This window comes from Dasypus novemcinctus, chromosome 20 (assembly GCF_030445035.2).
Source record: "Dasypus novemcinctus isolate mDasNov1 chromosome 20, mDasNov1.1.hap2, whole genome shotgun sequence".
NCBI classification, from domain to species: Eukaryota; Metazoa; Chordata; class Mammalia; order Cingulata; family Dasypodidae; genus Dasypus; species Dasypus novemcinctus.
The window spans coordinates 35,473,695-35,497,611 of NC_080692.1; the positions used below are offsets into that span (position 1 = coordinate 35,473,695).

The 23,917-nt window shown below is 40.6% G+C and overlaps 1 protein-coding gene across 2 annotated transcripts in view; it reads right to left on the reverse strand.

The window, feature by feature from the left end:
- GRIN2B (glutamate ionotropic receptor NMDA type subunit 2B) overlaps window positions 1–23,917 on the reverse strand; it is a 475,047-nt gene that overhangs the window by 113,087 nt on the left and 338,043 nt on the right. For both annotated transcript variants that reach the window (XM_058282823.2, XM_058282824.2), the window contains one exon: window positions 11,367–11,481. In XM_058282823.2, coding sequence (XP_058138806.1) covers window positions 11,367–11,481 — 115 coding nt within the window. The remainder of the gene's footprint in view (window positions 1–11,366; window positions 11,482–23,917) is intronic.

Sequence of the window (23,917 nt, forward strand, 5' to 3'; positions counted from 1 at the left end):
ATGGTCATTTTTCTCCACTCCCTTATTTTCTAGAACCCATGTTCAATTGTATTTTCAGCCGTTTCCATATGAGCAGGTAGAATAATAGCGAACATCTGCAGAGCACTTGCTACATGCCCGACTTTGTCCTAAGAATTTTACATGAATTGAAACGTATTTGATGCTTATGGCAACACTTTGAGGTGGGTGCTATTATTATCCCCATTTTATAGATGAGGAAACTGAGGCACAGAAAACTGGAACCAACATTATTTGCACTTCTTTAGACAAATCGTTGTGTTAGGCAGAGGTGGGTAAGGCATGGTGGCTCTTGGCTTTTAAACAAAAGTTCAATAATCCAGTTAAAAGAAGAGCATAAAACAAGGCCTGGGGGCTTAAAAGCACAGTATGTGCTGGAGAATGTTGGGGGGCCCACTACCGCGGCATGGAGGGGCAATGCAGACAGGTGAGGGGGAAGAAGAAGGGGAAAAAATGTAGGTCAGCCTTGACTGCCATGATTTGAGGGGTGAGAGGGAGCAGACTTTGCCCCACGGAGGTTTTTCCCAAATTTCAGGCATTCAAGTATCATTGTTACAATTTTTATTACATCTGTGGACCACCTATTTTTAATGCAATGCTTGAAATAACCTTTTCTAAAAAAAAAAACCACACATTTATTTATAAAACACTTTGGCAAGCGGCCCTTGCCAAACACATATGATAACTATAAAAATGAATAGATGACTATTAAAGTAAAAACTGTCCATCTCTCTTAAATTAACTCTGGCATCACAGAGAAGCCTGCAGCCACACTTGGGGAAACACAGAAGAGGTAATGATGAATCACGGAAAGTCATTGTTCTTATTCATTGAATTTTGCTCCTACTTGTTCTTTCATGAGTTTATTTTTAATTTTAATGACTCTTCATCTAGTTTTATATGAGTTCCCCAAACACCTCTCTCTTGGCTATTTGAGTTCATAAAATATTTGGTTGATTGTGTTTTATATAAAGCAAATTAAAATTTCATGCCACTCTCCCACTAAGATTTAAGGGCTATTTTGTAGGTCAGCTATTTTCAATTCCCCTCTGCACTGCCAGCAGATGTCTGATGATGGACCACCACAGCCACAGGGCCTCGCCACGGAGGCTGTGTTGGAATAGAGATTTTTTTTTTTTAATGTGAAAGGTGACTGTTTCCTAGAAAATCCCCTCTCTGCCCTCAATCCCTAGACAGCTGTTTCTGAAGGTAGCTCTGGCCTCTGTCATCTGAAGAAACATGTTCTCTCCTCACAGTTTGAGGAAGTGATCCTCCCTTGTTCTCACCGGAAGAGAGGACATGACTGAGCATGTGTGTGTACATATTAAATAACAGACAGCAGGGCGATATATGGGTCAAACGGATTTTTCTTATCATTCTTGCCTTCCTGCCTTTTTCCTCTCTTCCTCCCCGCCTTTTGTGTTAAGCTCAGTTAAATGTTAAACTGACAGAGCCCAGACAGGTTGGATTAACGATGAATATCGCCTGCCCTGTCCCATACAGGACCATTTCTGAATAAATGCGTAGTTTTAAAGCTCTTAAGGATAGGGTCCACATATTTCCACAGTATGATTTTTTTTTACATTATTCCCATTGATTGCTAAGCTCTCATCCTATTAGTCTAGTTTAATACTGTTAAGGTAAAAATTACACTGGATTTAAACAGAGCTAGAAGTAAAGGTCTACTTCCAGCTCTGCCACTCATCAGCTGCGTGACTTTGGGGAAATCATGTGACCTCTCTGAGCTTCAGCTTACTTAACGTACAAATATTTCTCAAACTTGTAATAGGAATGAAAATAGGATCAAAGGTGCTAAAAATTCTTCATAAGAAGCATTGCTAATAAAGTGCAATATAAATGTCAGGTGTACTAGTGGCCAGATCTTCCTAACATCCCTTAATCCTAGCCTAGTCTGTTCTGGAAATTGTACATCTTCCCTAGAGCCTATAGGGAAAATAGCACTTTTTGCACTTTTGTATAAAGAGAATGCTGAGGTGGCTTAAATATCCACCAGAAATTCTACCTAAGAGGTAATGTTCTGTTCCTTCATCAGCAAACTTCCTTCCATATGGGGTGGATGAAGGAAAAAAATAGTACATATCATTAAAGGAATAGCCAAAGATGATACTCTTAGATGATAGCCTACGCTGTCCCGTGGGCTAGAAAAAAGTTCAGAGATATCCAGAGAAGGTCTGGTGTAAATAGAGAAATGTTTTGCACCTAGAAAAGACAGCTGTAGAGCATGGTTTTCTTTTCACCTGAAGCGGTACCTTCTCTCTCCAATGACTGCTTTCTACATCCTCTCTTCTCCTTTTATTTTCCTCTCTAGGATCATACTTTCCCTCTCACCATTCCTCCAGCACAGATTTGCTTTAGCTTGAAACCATCAGAACATTTAGCTGACAGAGCTAAGACCTCAAATGCCAGTAAAACCAGCAGTGGGCCATCTTTATGAGCAGCCGAGAAGGCCTGATCACACAACAGAGAGGCAAAATACGCGTGCTTCCAAGCCGCCGTGAGCTCTCTCTATCAGGATGAACTCAACTTTTCAGTAAAGGACGAGCAGAAATAATTGTAATAGAGAAAATAATAAAAGCACACTGAAGAATCTGGGTTCTCTGGCTGTCATGGGAGATCTGTATCCATATTTTTCATTCAAGGATTTTATGCTGAAAGGCAGTGTCTTTTTGTAAATGACTAACACTTCATTTCAAATCCTGTACCACAGGCTGAGTAGCAGACTTAACCATGCCAAGTTCATTCCTTTGACTCTGCTCCTGGCCATTCTCATAAATAGAATAGAATGTATTGTGAAGAAAGAAACCATGCCTGGACTAGGTCAAATCCATCATCACTGTGGGAAGAGCTCAAAGCATTAGGTTTGCTGGTGCTATATCAAGAGTGGCATCCTTGCAATGTGAAGGACATTCAGGTAGTATAGATTTCACATCAGCCTCCAGGCCTCAGCTACAGCCCATACGCTCTTACCGTGTGCACAAAGTAGTTGGTATGGTGAAAGGTACCTAACAATGCAAAGGGCAGTGCACTGCTCGAATAGCCTTGTCCGTCCCATGCTGCAGCTAGCAGGGATGTGAGTCAACCAGCTGCTGCCCCCACTGGGGAAAGAAGTGGATTACTCTCTCCCTTCTTCCTGGGTCACTGGTGGCAGCGAGAGTAGAAATAGCACCAACAGGATGTCCCCAAGCATGAGCTCTTTTAGCTCCCTGGGAACAGGGGGCCTAAATTTTCCAAACCTCCAACTCTCAAAGAAGAAAATGATCCCAATATGACAGAAAATGCAGATACATGCAGGACACATGGCTAACCCCATTTACTGTGTGATGGAATTGCCTACTGAGAAGTAATCCACCCATCAGCAAAGCTGGAAGGCAGCACACTCAATCAGAAGATGACAGAGTAAACCTGGCGTCCCTCCTAGCAGAGCAGGAATCACAGAGGAGGGCCTTCCATACCAGCTGCACAAGTGTCCACAGAGTGTCACTGAATTAATATATGCAATTATATTAAACCAATTAATCCCGAAAGTAAGAGTTTCCGTATTTAATGGTTTGGGACATGGGATAACAAAGCAGACAAACTTTGCAACCTTGGAAAGTAATCTTCTGGCATCAAAGCTAAAACCATCAAATACTTAGAAATTATTTTCACATGAGAATAGAAAGTCTATTTTACATAATATAAGTGGCTAATCATAAGGGATCAGTTTAAACAAGTATGATACATCCTTACAATGGACTATTAGGCAACATTAAGTTTCATGCTTTTGAATAATGTTTAATAAAATAGGAACATGTCCATAATATCATATTAAGAGAAAAAAAGTATGTTGCGAACACTCATATGAGATGTTTTCAACTCTATTGTACCCCATTATATCGTGTGATAATACACACACACACATACACACACACCCCACATGCAGAGAAGAAAATACTGATTGGAAATAGAAGAAATGTAACTGCTAGTTTTTTGAAGGGGTGGATATGAGTAAATTTTATTTCTTCCTTCCCCCCAATGTCCTTAATGAATATCAATTCTTTTTTTAATCAGAAAGTTATAAATATTGTTCTTGACCTGGATGTAAACACAAGAGTCTTCTAATCTCTACAACCACTGTTTTCATTACCACTATTGGTAATGAATTACAGACTAGAAATTAGAAAAATAGTTCAGGGGACTCATGGGTCAACCACAGATAAGCATCATGAAATAAAAATCTCAATAAAATTTAACATGATGGATGAAAGCCATCTTTTAATGACCGGGACACTTTTCTCTATACTGGGTTTCCTTACGTCAATGTTAAACCAGTATTTCAATCTCTGAGTTCCAATTTGCTTTATACCCTCATCAGCATATATAGATTTCAAAAGTAAAGCCAGCTAAGTTCACTATGTTCTTTTATCCTTTTCATTCAGGGGTTGATGACAAGCACCTGAAGACAAACAGACTTTCTGAAATGGTATTTCTGAAGTCTATTCCCCCAATACATCTTGTTCTTCTCTTTGAATTATTTCACAAACGGGGAAGTGGTGGCAGCTTGACACTGTGGACTGAGTCTAACAGGGTGTTTAGACTTTGGGGGTTAATGGCACACCTCCTTCCCTCCCACTGGGGCTGGCTCTAAGTGCCTCTGCCTGGCACCTGAGGAAAGGGTGTAGCCAAATGCCGTGGGCAAGGGCTCTGGGAACTCAGGGAACAAGAAGGAGGCAACACTTGGATGTGAGGGTCTGCAAAAGGCATAACTCAGAAAGATACCCCAAAATATGTAATCTGGGAGCCCTGTCTAGAAATCATTTTTATAAATAAAATACGTTAGTAGGGTCTTTACTGATCTAGCAACATGAAACACCAATCCAACAATTAAATTGTCTCAAATGATAAGATTTAAAAATTATCTTAGGTCATAGTTGTTTTTAATATCAGCTACTGGGAAATCTAATATATTAAGGTATTGGATATAATGCTTGTCTCATGGAAGGAAGGGAGGATGGGAGGAAGGAAGGAAGGAGTGTAAGAAGGAAGGAAGGAGGAAGGAAGAAGGAAGGGGCAAGCAAAATATAGTCCATGTGCTGGTGTTTGGGCAGAGGTGAGAACATATCTGATTTTTAGGACTTCCACCATCATCCCCTGGGTTAACAGTTCCAGCACTCAACATTCCTTTCTATTAAGAAACTGTCCCCATACCAAGTCTAAGTCCTCTCTGCTGGATCTTCAGCCCACTTCCTTTGGTTCTGTCTCAGAGGAGAAAGCAAACAGCTGTTCCCCAAACCGGGTGCACTTCATCTTCATATGCTTAAGAAAGTACGTCATCTGCTCCTTGCCTTTCCTTCTTCCCCTAATGCCAAGTCCCACAGCCTTTCTCCAAATCTCCTGTTTTCTAACCTCTTAATCCAATCACACATATTAGCACTCAGTTCAAAGTCAGTAAAAACAGCACATTATCAAGTGAGGGCATCAAGAGGTCAGTAACAAACATCCCCAGCAAGAAGGGCTTCTGTTCCACCTCCTCAGACACCCTCCGGGGTGCCTGGAGAGAACATGGACATCCTTGGCCTCTCCCCTGAGGTGGGGAGACAGAGCACAGCTTGCAGAGCTGGGTCCTAGCAGTCACCATTTCCCAAGTGCCTGCCCAGTCAAGTCTCCCAATGTGCTGGGCACAGAGTGGGGGGAGGGGGAGCCAAACAGGCCTGGACCCCGTGTTCCTGAGCAGTTTGTCAGCTTGGGTGTGAATGGGTCTGTGCACGAGTGCGTGCACCTGTGGGGATGGGGAGGCGGTTTGATTTTGTCAGACAACAGTGTGCCGGTGCTTTCTACCACAGCAGCTAGGGACTACTATTGTGTCATCACCAAACCTGACCATTCTGGACTGTGATCACTGTGGTCCTTAGGCACGAGTGTCACAGAGCACCCACACACAGGGCTTACTGCTGCTGGCCAAGGCGGACCGGAGGCAGATGGCCTCCTGACCAAATCTCAACCCTTCCAGGCTGCAGACCCTGGAAGAGAACCCTGCCTTACGTCCCTGTCGCTGCTGTTACTGCTCCGGGGAGTCTTTCTTCCACCAGTTTGCCCTTCCTCTCTCCTGTCAATCTGTCCATTCATTCATAAATGCCATTCGGGTTCAGCACTGAGGGCCAGGCAACAAGTAATGTCATTTCGAGCACGTCCTCTCCTAGTGAATGCAGCTGTGACATCTCGGTATTGCAAGCCTAAGATGCCAGAGATAAGTGGGGGCTCCAGAGAGTCGAGGACATGAGCCAAGCCAACTGATAATGTTTTAATTCACGGGTGGAAGGGAATTTTCTGGTGGGTGGTAGTAGAGGAGTGGGCTTGTAAAGCACATTGTCTCTTTGGGAAAAAGACAAGCAGCAGTTGGTATCATACCTATGCTCCTTTAATTCTGACCCAGACAGTCCCTTTAAGATCTGTTTACATCTCACGGTCTGAAAATGCACCATCATCATTTCTTGAAGTCATTACTCAGAACACACCCCCACTGCACTGCATTTTTATTATCCCCATTTTAGGAACGATTAAATGGAAGCAGAGAGCAGTAGCAATGAAGCAAATCATGAGAGGCTCTGATAAAGATTGAGAAGCCTGAATGCTTGTTGGAGCTGCTTCTCTTCTCTGTGCCTATTTTTAATGCAAGTTTATGCAGCTGTTTCCCACTTAGAGAGAGACTCTTACAAATGAACCCAATCTGCACTCAATTATTTTCTCACCCTCCTTTACCTCTACCAGCTCCTCATGCCGTACCTGCACGCAGCTGTGTGTGTGCCCTCAAATGCATGTGTATGTGTAACCCTTTGTAAATGTCTCTCTCTATGTTTCTATATTCTGGATTTTTAAAACCTAATTCTGATCTAAAGGTTCTCTTTGTTATTCTAGTTCCTCATGCCTCTTAGTGGTTACTTACACAGGATCACCAGAACAGGCACTTTTCATTTAAAAAAGGAGGTTGGGTAAATATATAAAATTTGTATGTGTTTTGAGAATCTTCAAAGGGGTACGTGAGAAACTGGGAACGATCACTGCTCTGAGGAGGGGACCTCAGACACTTAGGATTTTAGGTGAGAAGACATACTTCTCACTGGATGCCCTTTAGTACCAACTGCCTTTCTACCAAGTACAAATATTACTTTAAAATTTGCAGAAGGGAAGTAGAAACTGCCAAATGACATTTGTCGACAAATGTTTCAGGCCCTATTAGCTGGTGTTTTATGCTAAAATCTCACTTAATTTTTTCACCAGGTTTATGTAAAACCTCATTTTACAAAAAGGAAACAGACACAGATAATATGAATCCCTTGCCCAGGTTTACACAGCTAAGTGGCCATGCGGGGAACTGAACTCAATTCTCTCTCATTTCCAAAGCCACGTGTAGTCCCATAGACTATCTTGCCTTGACTTCAAGTCTTTTTGAGGAAACCAGATACGCACAATTATAGCTTTGAGACTACTCTTTGAAAACCGGAAGGAATATTTTGCAAAGCCCATCCAATGGTTCATACCAACAACTTAATGAATCTCCTCAAGCTTAGGTTCCTGGGAAAAAACTGTTAGCACACGCCTCCACTGGAGGTTGAGCTTCAGTGAAGATGTCCCCCTGAGTCCTTTGCTGGCACTCGGAGTACTCACTTCAGAGCTGCAAAATGCACCTGCTCTCAGGCTCTCTTCAGCCAACCACTTCTGTTCAAATGGAAGAGGTTTAAGGCAGACGCCAAATGGCTGCACAATCTTCTAACTCTCCTAAGCATACAGAGTCTTCATTTATTTATCAATGATCTCGTGAGTGCTCACTACAAGCCAGGCGCTCGTCTTAAAGGCAAGGATTACAGAGGTGAACAAGACAGGCAAGGTCCTTGCTCCCACGAAGCCTCCCTCCTGGCATGAAGAGGCAGGCAATAAACAAGCTAACAAGTAAGCAAAATACGAAATAAGTGCCATGAAGAAGATTAAAAGAAACGGTGGTGATAGAGTAACCGGGTGACTACTTTAGCTTGTTTCATCAGAGAAGGCCTTTCTGGGGAGATATTTATCCACATGACAAGAGTGACAAATATGCCCTGGTAGCTACCGTCCTTAAAAATAAACTCAGACCCCTTTGGTATGCTCCAGTTCTCACCATTCTAACTCCTATTTATTTACAGTGTGAATTTGCAATCCTAGAAGTTAGAGCTGGAAAGGGCCCTAGAAGTACTCCTAGTCTCACGTCATCATTTTAGAGATGAGGAATGATCCAGAAAAGTGAAAAGCTAAAAGCATGACTAGAAACTGCAGCTCCTGCCTCTCAGCTCGTTCTCCCGCCACAAGTCCAGGGGTCCTCCCTGTTTCTCTCTCCAGTGCTGGCCCCCTCACTGCAGAGTCTTCACCCTGGGGCTCACCCACAGGGGTCAGTAGGAACCAAATCCTCGCCGGACCACAGGAGACCTTCTGGAATAGGGTTAGGAATGCTGAGGCTACAGGAGGGAACGTGGGGCCAGGGTTGGAGTGGAAGAGATGTCCTAGAGCTGTGCCTGCTCCCTGCCACCCCTCCCTGCAGACAAGGGAACCCTAACAAGGGCTTCCAAGTTTAGGGGCTGTGAGGCTCTGTGACCTCAAAGAACCCTAAAGGTCTCTCTTCAGAAATGTTCCCTGACTTACCAAGTCAACATAAAAATGTCCTGTGCTATGATCCCAACCCCAAAGTTCTATAAAAAAAAGATTCAGCATGTAATTCCTTTAAACAGCAAGTTTCTTTAGAACATTTAAAGTATCATTTACAATAACCCAATCCACATAAAGATTTTACCCCCCCCCCAATAAAACCCAGCTATTATATTGAGTGCAACGGCATAAACTTGGATTCTTGACATATTTTAGATTCCTTTAGTAAGGAATGATTCTCATCCATTCGACACACATTTGTTGAACTGCTACACAGTGCACTCTTCAAGGTGCTGTGAGGACACAACAATGTACAGACATCCCCTCTGCCCTCCAGAAGCATGCATACACACAACTCTGGTACAAGGCAAATATGATGAGGGCTGTACCAGCTCCGGGACGAAGACTATGGGATCAAGGGAGTGAGGGGTTCTCTCAAGGTGAGAGATCGAGGAAGCGGTCACGGAGGAGAGAGCAATGTTTTAACTGGGTTTCGGAGGATGTTTATGATTTGTGTAATTGGACAATTCATTCCAGGAAACGCGAACACCGCGACATGTTGTACAGGGGACAGGACATACAGGGGCACATTCTCAGAATCGAGAGAGGAGCCCAGTGTAGGTTGGTGGTGAAATTAGGAAAGGGGGAGGAAGAGAAAACAGGCCTGGGAGTGTGGGCCAGAGCCTTGAATGGAAGAATCAAGTTTGGACCCAAGCCATATATCAGCGATGCCTTGAGAGGGTTTAGGGCAGAGAGAGAATGCAGTTAAAATTGTGCTTTAGGAAGGACATTCCAGAAGCTGCGGGTAGGACTGATCTGAATGAATAAAGGCAGTGGTCAGGCATAAAGAGACCCCACTTAAAAAATTGCTACATGGTTTGTGGATCAGTTAAAAGGAAGGAATACATTTACCAGCCAGAATAAAGGCAGACTTGATAAAGAGGGAAGGGGTCCAACCCTGGGAGGAGGGTGTAGTTCTAGAATCAGGCCTGAGGAAGAGAAGTCAGCGCGCCTGTGGGAGCAATCTCTCTTTAAGAAAGGACGGTTGGGAGATGCCTCCTCCCTGAGACAGCAGCCGTGAGCCCACCGCGCCAAAGCTATGCTGCTGAACGTCTTCTGATCCAGGCGTGAAGTCTTAGTTATTAATAACTGCTCTTCTGGAGAGATGCAGAAGTGCCTGTGATACAGGAGGGTCCCAGAACACTCCTTAAATTGTGACGTCTCTAAGCAGAAGTGAACTGCAGCTTGATTGGGGTGGAGAGCAGCAGCCAGGGGAGCAGCCATTTCTGAGCACAGGATAACTCAGTGGAGGGAGGTGACTTTAATCAAGAATACCAGGTATCATCTGAGCCCTAGAGCTGAAAGCGCTCAGAGGAACCACGTGACACACTGAGGCCTTCTTTTCTTTTTTTTTTAAGGAATGATGTCCTGGATTCCACCACCAGAGCCACCGATGCCAGCTAAACAAGTGCACACATGTAACTAGCCATCCAGGACTCTGTGACAACACTGGGAATTTCAGAAAGTCTCTCTCTGGTCTCTTTTCCTGGCTACTCACTCTAGAAATACATGGCTCAGTTTCCATTCTAGCCAGAACCATGCTGACATGCTGATGCTTGTTCTCAACCAATTGACCCATGGAGTCTGTAGAAATTGACTTAAATCAATGTTTTCCCAACATGTTTTCACAGAATATGAGTTTTAGGAGAAAAGGGGTCTGTGATAAAATATTTGGGAAATGACAGATTAAGCAAAATGAAAGATGTTTTATTGCTGTAAGATACCGCAAAACTTTCAAAAGCTCATAGGTTCTGAGAATCTCTAAAAGGGAGAAGCAATAGGTAGCATCTCACAACCTTAATTATCTACAGGCCCATTTTTCAGCAAAGCATCTCAAGGAACAAGTGTTCTGAAGAACATACTTAAAGAACCACCAGTGATGGCATTATGCCCAGGAACTTGTATTTTACCTAGGAATCTAGAACAATAATAAAAGTTTATACCCATTGAGTACTTAGTATGTGCCAAGTACCTTACTAAGCACTTGACATATACTCACTTAATCCTCACAACAACCCTGTGATGTGGATACTATTATTATTCCTGCTATACAGATGAGTAAATAAACTGAGTGCAGATAGCTGAGAGATTTGTCCAAGGTCCTAAGTAGACAAGTTAGTGAGCAGTAGAGCCAGGAAGTGACACTAGGCAGTCTGGTACCACAGAAATTAATTTCTAATGGTTGTGGGAAAGATCCTGAGCAGAGTCTAGCATAGTAACCATGGCAACCACAGGAAATCCAAACCTGCCAACTCATAAGTTAGGTTCCATATACTGTATACTTCTCAATTATACCACTGATTATGTTTTTCACCAAATGATTATATTATACATGACTATTCTTCAATTAAAATAATAAAGCCAGGATTCAGAAAGCAACAAAGCCAATAATAAATGGTAATACAAATGAAGAAACCAACCTCTTGATTAACCAAAGAAGCCAGAGAGTGAAGTTGTAATTTTGAGAATTGGCTTCTCCTGTGTTCTCAAAGTATTAATCTCTTGCTCCCCTGCCATAGGGACCAAAACCAAGGGAATGTTTCCCTTCAATATGTGGTAAAATTTTACACCCCTGCTCCTCTATTTGCTCAAGAATTACCAAAGACATGTCCTACCCTCTCCCACTTCCTCTCCTTGTTCAGAAGGATTATCACCAGTTTTGGGTGCATCTGGTAGCCATCTTCACTGAAGGACAGATTCCTCCCTTCAAAAGTGACATTGATCAGATACCTGTAAGGATAAAACAAAAGGAAGGTTAAAAGTACGAAGAAGATATACAAAGAACAAGATAGGTATATAGGAAAACAGTTGGTTGAAGATAGGTAAGTAGATATATAGATATCATTAAATAACTTGGAACCCCTCAAGCTCCCATTTGATTATGCAAGAGGGACACACAAGTTTTCACATAATAGGGAAAATAATAGAATGAGTTAAAAGCTTTGGGTTCAGGTTCATCTATAGCCTTGCCTTTGAACCAATTATTTTGCTTTTGTGAACCCTAGTTCTTTCACCATTTTCAAAAAAGGAGGGTAAAAGGATCTAATTCATTAGGTTTGTAAGGCTCAAATTAGATAAATTATGTTACCATAGACCTCCAGTATAGTAAATTCTCATTAAATGTTAGCAATTATTATTAAAACATGAGGTGGATTTAAAGGCAGAGGAAGTAGAGGCAAGAAAAGGAAGTGAGAATGTATCATAACAACTTCCGATAAGAAAGCTGGCAAATGGAGCTAAGGTCACTCTCTAAAGATAAGCACATGCTTTTTAACTCTAGATGAGGTCCTGCCCAGTCCAAGAGTTGTTTCCAAGAGTTGTGAGATAGCCCAACAGGCAGGGTTCTGACTCCATCAGTTGCATTTTGAAACCAAAGTTATTGCATTGTGTTTAGGGAACCAAAAATGTCAGGAAGGAAGGGTGGGGAAAGCATTTCACAGAGGATTCTGGATACATGTTCATAAATCAGTGGAAACTCTGGAAGTAACTAGAGTCAAACCAGTGAAACTGTCTTCCTCCTTGACACAGGTACCCCCTGCCCATCCCATTTCCCTGCTGGCAGCTGTGATCTGATAAGCAGTTCCCTGATTGGGAATTCCCACAGGCGTGCTCATTACAACTGCATTAGTGCAACTGTGCTGATGGTAATTAATGTCCCTTTACTATAATGGCCCAAGGAATCAATAATGCTTAGCTCTGTGTTCACATGACATGCTACTCTGGAGCCTTGGACCTGATACTGCTTGTGAGATGTATCTCTGCTAAGAAGCGGAAGGGGTATCTTGTAATTGTGGTGGCCATGCTAAAGGACTTCCAGAGTGGAAACAATGGCTCTCTAATACAATGAAGGGAAGTAGAATGCATGGGGGCAGTTTAAAAGTCCATCTTTTAAGTCTTTCCTTTCAGTGAAACTGGAAGTCTTCTCTTTGATTCTTTCTGGTAACATCAGGCTAAACAACAAGGTTGCTAGGATTCAAGACCTTCTAACTATTATAAAGATGTCTAGGTAGCTTGAACCAAACACTCACAGGCCACTTCTGGCTTTTAGGGCTGCCTGGGCTTTTTAAGTCTGCCATTTTCAGGTCTTCTGTAGCTTCACAAATGCAATCAAGAACACAAGAAGATATCCAAACAGTATGGATTCATAGAATCTCAGCACTGAAAGAGACCTTCTTAACCAACCAGGCTGCAACTTCCTGCAGTTTTTGCTTCCCTCTACAACATCATACAATTGATCATCTCAGGTTTTCTTGAATACTTTCACTGATGGGGAACTTATTATCCTCCACCACCAAGATAGTCCACCTCACTGCTGGACAGTGCTTTCTTACATAAAGCTGAAACCTGCTTCTTGCAACTCCTTGACCTTTGTTTTGTCCTTAGATATTATACAGTTTTGTCTAATCCCTATTCCATGTGAGATCTCTTTGAGTATTTGAAGACACTTATCATGGATTCCTTATAAAATCAATTTTTAAAATTGAAGAAGACATTAGCACATTTAGTTCTATAATTTTAACCTGATAGATGAGGAAATGGAAGCACAAGATGTTTGATTATTTTCCCAATACTATACAGTTCATGGGAGCAAAAATAACATTTAAGCCAACATCCTTAGTCCCATGTCCCACTGTGATTCTTACATGCAACATCAGGTTTAACATCTCCGATTCCTTTAGGTAGTTATTGTAAGCCAAAGCTTCAAGTTTTCTCCCCTTACCTTTTTGGCTACTCTTTCTGGACACATTCCACCAATAAAAGTATAGCACTCATAATACAGCTCCATGCTCTCAACAGCATCTTCTGTATTCCTTGCACTGCTCCCTCATGTCTCAGTTCATTGCTACTTGTTAAAGCCTTTCACTAGTTTGATCAATTCCAACATTCTACCAAAACTCTATAGAATTCATTCTAGTTTATATAATTGCAAAACCACAAGATGTAGTATTTTAAACTAATGAACCAGCATTTAGGCATCCAAGATAATTAACTTGGAAAATATGTTTTAATATATTACTGCTTTGATTATAATAGTTTCTGGAAGTCTTGGAAAGGTCTATGGGACTTGCAGAAAACTTAGTCTCATCTCTTTGAAATAAAAAGAAAAAAAGAAAAAAGAAAGAAAGGAGGAGAAAGAAATTACAGGCTTAAGCACCAGTCTTTTCACCAAACATGGCTCTTAATATCTCTGAATTTATCTAAAATACCATTAAGAATATTTTTAAAAAGAGTGTTCATTTCAGAAGGCAATTATAAAATAGAGTATGCAAAAATAATTTAGGTAATAAGCAGCATGAAAGGAACAAGCATACTGCCTCTCAAGATGAATTTTTTGAAGGGGACAGCATTAAATTGGATATATAAAGTGAGGAATTTGAACTTTCAAGAATAAACCATTCTCATGGATATTGTAATTGGTCTGTACTTGAATTTCTCTAGTATTGTTGCTCTGGATCTTTCTGTTTTTCCTTAGAAATCTGTTCTTTTACTTGGGTGTTCACAATCTCCCAGCTCTGCAAGTTTATTCTACCTAAGCCTTCTCATATATTTTATACTTCTCCCCAAATTAAAGCATTTTATGATAGCATACAAGATATTCTTCTCCAAAGTCATTTCACATCCTTCAGCAGCATATAGACTCATCATTCACATTGTATTTTTCTGAATAATTCCCTGTGATTTGCCAAACTTTAGCCATTAGTAAGGAGCTTGGAAATACACAGCAGCATTAAGCAAGGATGACCTTTGAACAGTGGAACAAACCAATCACATGGCGATGAACAGTGGAAAAAATTAATTGGGGATGTGGTCACTTCTAACCAGGTGACCTTGGCACCTGCCAATCTCTCTGAACCTCAGTTTTTCTTCTGTAATATGGAGATACCATTTTACCTTCAGCTTATCAGATATAGCTGTTGTGATGACAAAAGAAAATAATGGAGAGAAAACTATAGAAAGTAACACAAATATAAGGTTATATAACAGGAAACATTCAGAAAAGTAATATATATAAGCATGATTTGAGTACTGAAGGTAAGAAACATGTCCTGTTTTGAACCTCAGTGACTAAAAGTCTAATTAACTACATTTTAACAAGATCTAGTAATGGAATATGTCTAAGGAATGGAGACTGCATTCTATACTCAGAGGATAAAGTCAATTAGCCATATTAATCAATTTAAGTTTCCATAAAAACTGAAAATATCCAGTTACCTTTAGAGCTAACTGTACTTTGTCAATTTTGAATATTAATTAACACCTCAAAGGTTCCATGTTTTAATCCTAGGTAAAGGATTAAGCCATAATTAAGATTAAGAGGTACCATCGCTATTCTAGTTTTCGCTAAACATGTCATCCTCAATTACATAGTCAGAAAGCTTAGCTTCAAATGGCAGCCAAATTCAGGAGATCTTACCATAAGACTTTAATTTCCTGGGAACCTCATCAAAGACTGGTATATCAAAAATGTACTTGATTTGTCTCTAGATGTAGTTTGACCTCTAAGAAACCTGATGAACTGTCTAACAGAGTGCCAATGTTACACAGAATCTCCGAATGCTAGAATGGGAAGAAAACCTAGAAACTCTCCATGGAGAATCTCATTTTAGAGAGCAGACACAGGTCCTTCCCAAGGTGACCTATCTGTTCAGGACTGAAGCTCAAATCTTTTGATTCTCAAATTAGTGTTCTTTTCACTATATATCCCCAACTGAAGTAAAATCTGTTTCAGAGTTCCAGATGTGCAATTTAGTATTCTCAGGTCACACATCAGGCCCCATACTATATAGATCTCTAACTCACATTGAATAAAATAAAATCTACCTCATTGTCTGCTTGACTCCTTGGTGAGAAAGAGCCTCCTGAAGGGCTCAGAACCAACCCATTTGCTTTGTATGGCCACAGCCCTAGTCCAGGGAGTTTAATGGGGTCAGGCTGAGGTAAAAAGCACCAGTGCCACTTTGACTTTGGTCATGCCCCTCAGCTCATCCACTGAACCATGCTGGCACCTAAAACAATGATTTAGCAGTGTGCTCTGTGTAGGAGGTATCCAGGAGAGCTTGCCAGAGTTTTCCAAGCAACCAAGAGCTCTGGCACCTCAATATTCAGTTTTCCCTTAATATTTTTGCAAAAGAGTTGATGTTTAAAATTGTATGGCTGTTCATATGGCAGTAAGAGAGACATAGTATCTTATCTCTTCCAATTTCTCCATTTTCAGCTGAAGCAGATGAAGTCTAGAAGGACTTCGAACTTTACCAAGAGTGGATGTCAAGGCTGAGGACAGGATCCAGGAGTCCTCACTCCCAGTCCACAATTCTTTACACTCACCACCATGCCTCAAAAATGGTGGTTATTTTTCATCACCCTCAGTTTCCATTCTCCAGCTATTAAAATCAAAGTAATGAAGAGAAACAGTTCCAGCTTGACCTCTTGTTCACAATTTCCTTGGTTCACAATTTTCTTGGTCTGAAAATCTATAACTCTACAACTTTGTGTCTTTGGTGTCACCTAATTTCTAAAGACTTCAGCTGCCTTGTCTGAAAACTAGATTGATTCACACCATCTTCCTTGCCTGATATGGGAAGCTACAAGGGTGTTTCTTGACATGCTATCTCTACATTTCATTTCATCAGCACAGGGGCTATTATGTTAATGAACTCCATCATCTGAATGGTGAAACAAAGAATCTTTCAAAAAGTCTTTCTCTGGTTTCCTTTTTGAAATTGCAATTTCTTATACCCATTTTCTCTAGAAAATTCCCCAAGAAATAGTGGACTTTTTCAATTTTTAAAAGCTACCCAACTAAAGACCAATACTGGAGGAAAGAGGAAAAGTTATTTAAAAAATTGGAAATTAAATGTTCAGGTTTGGAGAGACCAGGTAGGAATTTTTGGCTGTGTTCCCAATGTGGAAATTCATAACTATCGAAATGAATCCAAAGCACCAACCCATTGTAGTAGGGTCAAGGTGGCAGGCCATGGCCAGAGAACAATTCTCTGGACTTACTAATGGGTCCACCTGGGATCAAACCCAGGAGCTTGTATCATTAGTAAGATATCCTACACTCACATGAACGTAAAAGCCTAGATAATGCTCAAAATTGCTTACTAAGAAAAAACAAAACAAAACAAAACAAAAAGGAGAAACAAAATAAGTAAGCAAGGAGGGAAGAAACATGGTCTGCTCTATATACACGAGCACATCCATACTGCAGCAGGCAATGCAAAGCACTCATCTAAGAGCAAGGCCACTGTTTTGAGCCTATTTCTGTGCAAACCTTGGATCCCCCAGTTTCTAAGTTGTGTGACAATCTTTTCAAGACACACTTTCTCTTATTTCTGCAAAATGATACCTAGTAGACAACTTCAGGCAGAATTAACTTAAAGGTCAAATTGTAATAATGATTTATAATCACTTGAGACAGGTTAAAAATAGTTTGTTTTCAAGTGGATTAAACATTTTCTCATAAATGGTGTTTATACCATTAATTTACTTGGAAAACCTCTCTGAAATAGTTTTACATCATTAATTTATTTGGTAAGCCTTCTTCATAAATCATAAAGGTCTCAAGTTTAGTTATTTCCCATATCTTAGTTATTTAAATTCTAAATTAGTGGTATAAAATTAATGAGATATTAAAGTATCTTGAAGACTGATCTACATAACTTTAATGTGCTTCCTCTCCTACTGGTATGAGGATTGTACTTTGGTTCCCTAGCAGTTAGGACTGAACAACACTCATTTGAGGAACAAATGGCAATAGGTCAATTCACTATGTATTAAAAAGAAAAAGTCTTCTGAGTCTCTTAGGCCTAACAGTGGAAAACTGAAGAGTTATTATCTAGATTCCATTTCACAACTTAATGCCATGAATTAGTTTTATCTGAAATGAAATAAAATAGAGAAGGATTGCTATATCCAATCTCTAGATACAAGGATGTAGATAACCTCGAAAATTATGTTATTTCTCGCCAACCATCAAACCAATGAGCACCCTGAGTGGTTTGGCCACCAACTGTGATGGCCTCATATCTACCCATCAGTGTGCTTTCACCAACTGGGGTCGAGGTGACAGACCACAGCCAGGGAACAATTCTACTCTGGACTTAATGTTGGGTCCATCTGGGATCACACCTAGCTGCTTGTTTTCATTAGTGAGATATCTTACACTCAGATATACAGAAAAGCCTAAACAACACTAAAAAATGCTTAGTGGTGAGCGTTGAGTAGGAAGAAAGTAAAAGGGAGGAACAGATAAATTAGCTACGCAAAGAGAGAAGGAATGCAGTATTATACACACACACACCCATCTGCGAACAGCCAATGTGGTATGGTGTTTAAGAGAAAGAACACAGCAAATCCACCAGTTCTTAAGTTGAGTGATCATTCAAGTTTTTGTGTGTGTTTTTTTTTTTTTTTTACCTCTCTTTGCCTTCGTTTCTTTGCCATAAAAACCTGTGGATAATAATAGCACCTATCTCATGAGGCTGTGGTGAGGATTAAATTATTCAGCATACATAAGGGACTTAGATCTGTAGTTATCACATGGTTAGCATGGTATGTTAGATGCCATAATTGTTGCTGCTGGTATAATTAGCTGCCATTGCCTGGATGTCAGAGGATGTTATTTTGGATACTAGTCCAAGCTTTCTTACTTAAAGCTGAACACACTGAGGTGGGGACACTGGTCTTAGTCGCTGGCCCAGTGAGATCAGAGTTCAGGTTTCCGAATGCCTGGATCTCTTCTTTTCTACAATATCACCAGTCCAGTAACTTTCCTCATTCTCCCAGTACCCACACATTATTAAGGCTGGTACACATTTGTTTTTCTTACAGTGATTAGTTATAGCTACTGCTTACCCCTGTGAGGTTTTCTGCAGAAGGGCATCACTTAATCATCTTACTTCAATATAAAGTTTACTTCCCAAGAAGAGTGAAAGATGAGCTCATAGTCCCATGATTTTAAATTTTAGTCTAGAACAAATGCTTCCTCAAAACGACTGTCATTCTGACCTCCCAGAGTGCTTGCTTGAAGACTAATGTAATTCTTCTAAAAACCCATTCAGATGGGTGTACTCCTGCTTGTGTGTGATGGCATAACACTTCCTTAGGGAGCGAGCAATGCCACCTTTGAGGCCAATTAATTAGGTGCTCCTGGAATATCCTCCCTCTTTTGACTCCTTTTCTCCTTCCCATTCAAAATAATTGAACACCAAAGCTGTTCTGTATTGAAGCCACTGTGAACAGAATCTGGAAATGGAAAAGGAATTCCCTTTGTCTTCTTGCCCACAACTCTCAGTCACCTTTGCTGTAGGTGAGACCTGCCACGATGCTGTGGGATACCCATGTGCTACTACAGGCAGTTAGAAGGGGAGACTCCCCGGTAGGAAAGAACCAAGTAAATCTTCTGGATAATGTTATGGGCACTGGATTTTTTTAAAAGCTTATTTTGCCATGTGGTATTTAAGTTAAAATTATGTTCTTTTTAAAAAAAAAAAAGCCAAATAAAATTCCTTTTCTCTTTCACAAATTAGGTGCTCAATAAGTTGGAGCATAGCCCAATATAGGCAATCAAAACTAGCAGTGGGACTTTTCCAGAGAAAACACCAAGACTAGCTGATCACTGAGTACACTGCTACTTCTTCTTTATGCCTATCAACAATTTTAAGGTGACATATTGCCTTTCTGATACCCAATTTAGCTCATGGGCTGGCAACACTACGTGTGGGCTATGTCCAAACTAGCAAACCAATGGCAGGCAAAGATTTCTCTAGGACATTTGATTCTTACCTAAAGCCTCTTCCTTCCTGTAGACTTTCAGACTTATCCGAAAAAAACTGTGGTGGATATGCCCAAGAACTTCTTGGTTAAGAATCTAAAGTGATCCAGATATGACATCAGGGAAAAGAATAAGGAGGCTCTCCTCTCCCTTTTGAACTCTCTCCATATCACCAATTTGTTCTTCCCTCTTCTGGCATCTTTCCCTACTTTATCTTATACATTGGGTGGTCAAGAAAATAAATACATTGGAAATCTCTCCATACACAGCCTAACCCCTCTGCAGCTACCGTGTGCTTAATTTCATAATTCTCTTTAACAGCTCTACTGAGGGAGGGGGTGAAAGGTGAACACATATATGATGAATTGAGTATATGGCTTCAGTTACAGGAATTGGGAGGGGAGGTTATGAGAAATGATCATCTACAAATGAGGGTTTTATGATTTAGTCTCTGTAATGACAGCAGAGTTGTAAGTATAGAGTTCTAGGAACAAGTATTTTGAATGGGAAGGAGAAAAGGAGTCAAAAGAGGGAGGATATTCCAGCAGTAGGAGGTTTCCAACAGAGGACTCAATGCCTGGGTAAAGATTCTGTCTCTAGGAAAGAGGAGCAACATATCATTACATTGTGTTACAGGTGTGTGTGTGAGAGAGGGAGTGGTGGGGGCTGTTGACTCATTCCACAACATATCTCTGTTTTCAAAAAACCCGCTCATGAATGGCAGCTACTATGTGGACAAAACTCTATCACGCAAGGAACAAAGCAAGTTTTGGTGTCCATGGGCCAATGAAAGCCCAAGGAAATGGAGAAAATGCAAATGGGAGTGAAGAAAGCTCAGAGAAATGAAGGTTAGTTATAAACACTTTGTTAATGTGGCTCCTGGAGCATAAGTCTAGAAGAACTTTCTGGAGCTATGGTAAAGTGAAAGGACCCATCACTGAAAGCAGTGTTGGCAGAGGAAGGGATATCACTGATCTGAAAGCAGTGAGGGTAAATGTATATCTAATCATGGAGCATGCACCTAGATGGAAACCTTAATGCAAGGTGCTGGTTAAAGATTATGAGCCAAACCCACATTCTACATTTCTTGAGTATCTGCAAGTGTTACTGAAGATCACAGTGCTTTATAGTGCTGTTTTCAGACTATGTTAAAATAGAGAGGTCAGAGAAAGATAAACTGTATTTAAAGAGTTATTTAGCTAAGACACCCATTGATCTTTTCCAATACTCTAAAATGAGCTTGACCCTTGGGCCAGAATTTCAAGCCAGGTGAAGGCCAGAGTTTACTTAAACTAAACTCCATTATCTTCTTTCCTTGTCCTCAAGAGGATAGCACCCAGTACCCCAAATCCATCTTCACAGGGAAGCTGAGAGAAACATGTAATCATCTCTCCCTGCTGTACTGTGTGGGGGCTAGAACTCTGCTGTTCCTTCTTTGTCAGGGGATCTTAGCTCTTTCTCTCTCTCTGTAGGTTGATGTTTCCATGGAAACATGCTGTTTAATGCTTCTGAAATTACTGTGCATTTATACTATTAACTCTATCTTGACCAGGGCAGGTGACAAAGACATTTTCCAACTTCTCTGAAAAGTAATTGCATATTCTAATTTGTTTTCCTGAAACTTAAAAAAAAATAATTGCACATGATCCCCCTATTTTCTCATCAGACCACAGTCCTTAACCCTTGCCCATATCATTCTACTGAAACCGTTCTTACAGCTCATCAATTGTCAAAGCAAGATCGAAAAAATTAAAATCAATAGCATTTGCTCCACCATCTTTCTCCTTAACATTTTAGAGTTTCTAAAAGTTGACACTCCAAATTTTCAGTGACTCCCCTTTATTTATTGTTTAAAGTAGGATACTATCTCAGTTCTCTGCCTACTTCTCAGGCCATTCCTTTTTCTCCTTTTCTTTTCATTTTCTCTTGAAGTCCCAGGACTCAGTTTTGAGCCCACACTCTGCCCCTCCGAGATTTCTTCATGGTCAGAGTCAGTAATCACCCCAACATCAAGACTTCAAAAATCACCATCACAGGTCCCACCTTTGTTCTGACTTTCAGTTCTTTATTTATGATGAGAACATTCTACCTCATTGTCCTGCTGTCAGGTCAAACTTAACATAACCAAGTCCAAGTCTGAATTCCTTAGTTCTTTTGGCAATGTGATCACCATTCTTACAGCTTTAAAAATCCAATGCGGCTTTGACTTCTCCCTCTCTCTTATAATGTCATCTTTACAACATGAATAACAAGAATAAGCTGGCTACTCTTATGAGCCATATTCTCAGAACCAATCAAATCAGATAAAGAATCCACAGTCATTTGGAATTATATACATAATCAGCTGACCGGCATCTTTCCTTTTCAACATACAGTTTCAGAGTTTTGTCTTCCCAAGGTAAATGAAACTCATGGTTTTCTAAACCTTAACATATTTCTGGTCTGGTTACTCAATAAAGCAACTCTAACTATGCTACCATGTTTTTGAGCATGTGCCAGGTTCTGTTCTGGGTGCTTTACATTGTTTTAAATCCTCACAAAAATGGTTAAGGTAATAGAAATATTATAATGAAGACCCATCTAATTCTGAATGATTCCAAAACATGAGCTCCTTCCACTGCTTCAAACTAAGAACAATGATATCAAGAGAAGGAAACAAAGAAATTATCAACTTCTAACATGGTGGAACTAAATTCCAAACTCAGATGTGAATGGCTCCAATCATTATTTTTACTTCCACCCAGCAGCCCATCTGTTGTTCTTTTTATCATATCTCATGCCAGCACTACAGAGGAGGCCTACAAGAAAGAGGGCTAAGCACAGAGGCGCTCCACAGCCCTGAGAAATACTGGAGGAACATTGCTGGTCAGGAGAGAAGTACATGGAATAACAAGAAAACTCCAGTCTCTAGGGGCTGTCAATCTGTCATCTTTCACAAGCGCAAACCCAAAAATATATGAAAAAATGGAATTAACTTCCCTTATTAAAAAAACAGGAGACAAACCACAAAACAATAAGCTTGCCTGGATTTACAGAGGAATTAATTCTCAGGTCATGCTCTGGGAGGAAGTCAGTTATGAAAGTCTAGGAATATATTCTTGGAGTTCTTGTTAGAGGCAAACAACAAGAGCTAAAATATTTATTTGGCTTTGTTAAGTTGGAAAAAAATTTATCCTGGTTTGGTGCAGAATGTCCAAATTCTCTCTGTACTTAAAGACATAATATTAAAATATTTATTTGGGGTTACAATTAACCTCAATTATTCTCAGTAATGGAGGCATAACCATACATATGATCTGGGAAATCAAACACGTATTCTACTCTTAGCAGTTATCCCACTCGAGCTTTCCACAGATTTATACTGTACAATAACCCCTTTCCTCTGGAAATGCTTTCCTTTGAGTTCCCCTCATGCCATATTATCTTGGTTCTCTTCTTTCATCTATGACTGCTTCTTCTTTACCTCCTTTTCTTGCTCTTTTTATTTATCTTTTCCCTTGGTTGGGGTATTTCAAGAAATTTCGTATACGCTATCTGTTCTTTCCTCACTTCACACAGGCATCACCCAAATCTTCCTGAAAGTACCCACACCTCCAGTCCTGACCTCTTTTTCATCCCCTATTTTCATCTGTTGCTGGCCATTTCCACTTGCACATCCCCTGCTATAAACTCTTAGGTCCTGAAATGAATTCGCTTTATCTCCCCCTGCAAAATAGCTGCTTTCAATTTCCCCTCTTTGAACCAGTTTATACTCACTGAGAACTCTTTCCAAGGTCAGTTGGTAGCCCTGGATGACTCCAAACTAAAGGCCTCACCCTTGGCGCCCCCCTCCAAGGGCTAACAAGTAGGGCAACCAGTCAGAACAGCGAACATCTGGGGCCCCGCCCCATCATTAGGAAAGGGGAGAAGGAAAGACTTTAAAAAGGCCTAACCTGGGGCACCAGGCCTGCATCTCACCCTGGAGCATGCCCACACCTATGTCTTGGGGTGTGTACTTATCTCTTTTCTCATTTTTTAATAAACTCTTTATTCCCTTGCTTACCCTAAAATAAATAAAATAAATAAATATTAATTATCCTTATTCATTTAGGCTTGAACTCTCCCAAGTTTCTCTGATATCTTCCTTTTCCTAATTTCCCATGTCCAATCAATCCTTAAGAACTTCCTTTCTTTAGAAAATCAATCTTTCATTCACTCTTTTCTTTCTATTCCTATAGCCATTATCCTACTCCAGGCCTTACTTACTTCATACCTAGATTTTTACAACAGCCCCTTCCTGGGCCTTATATCATCTCATACTGAGTACCACTTCCATTTATTCTTACCAAGACTTCTTAGTGCTTATTACTGCATGCTCCAAAGACTCCATGGCTCCTAGAGCAAAATGTT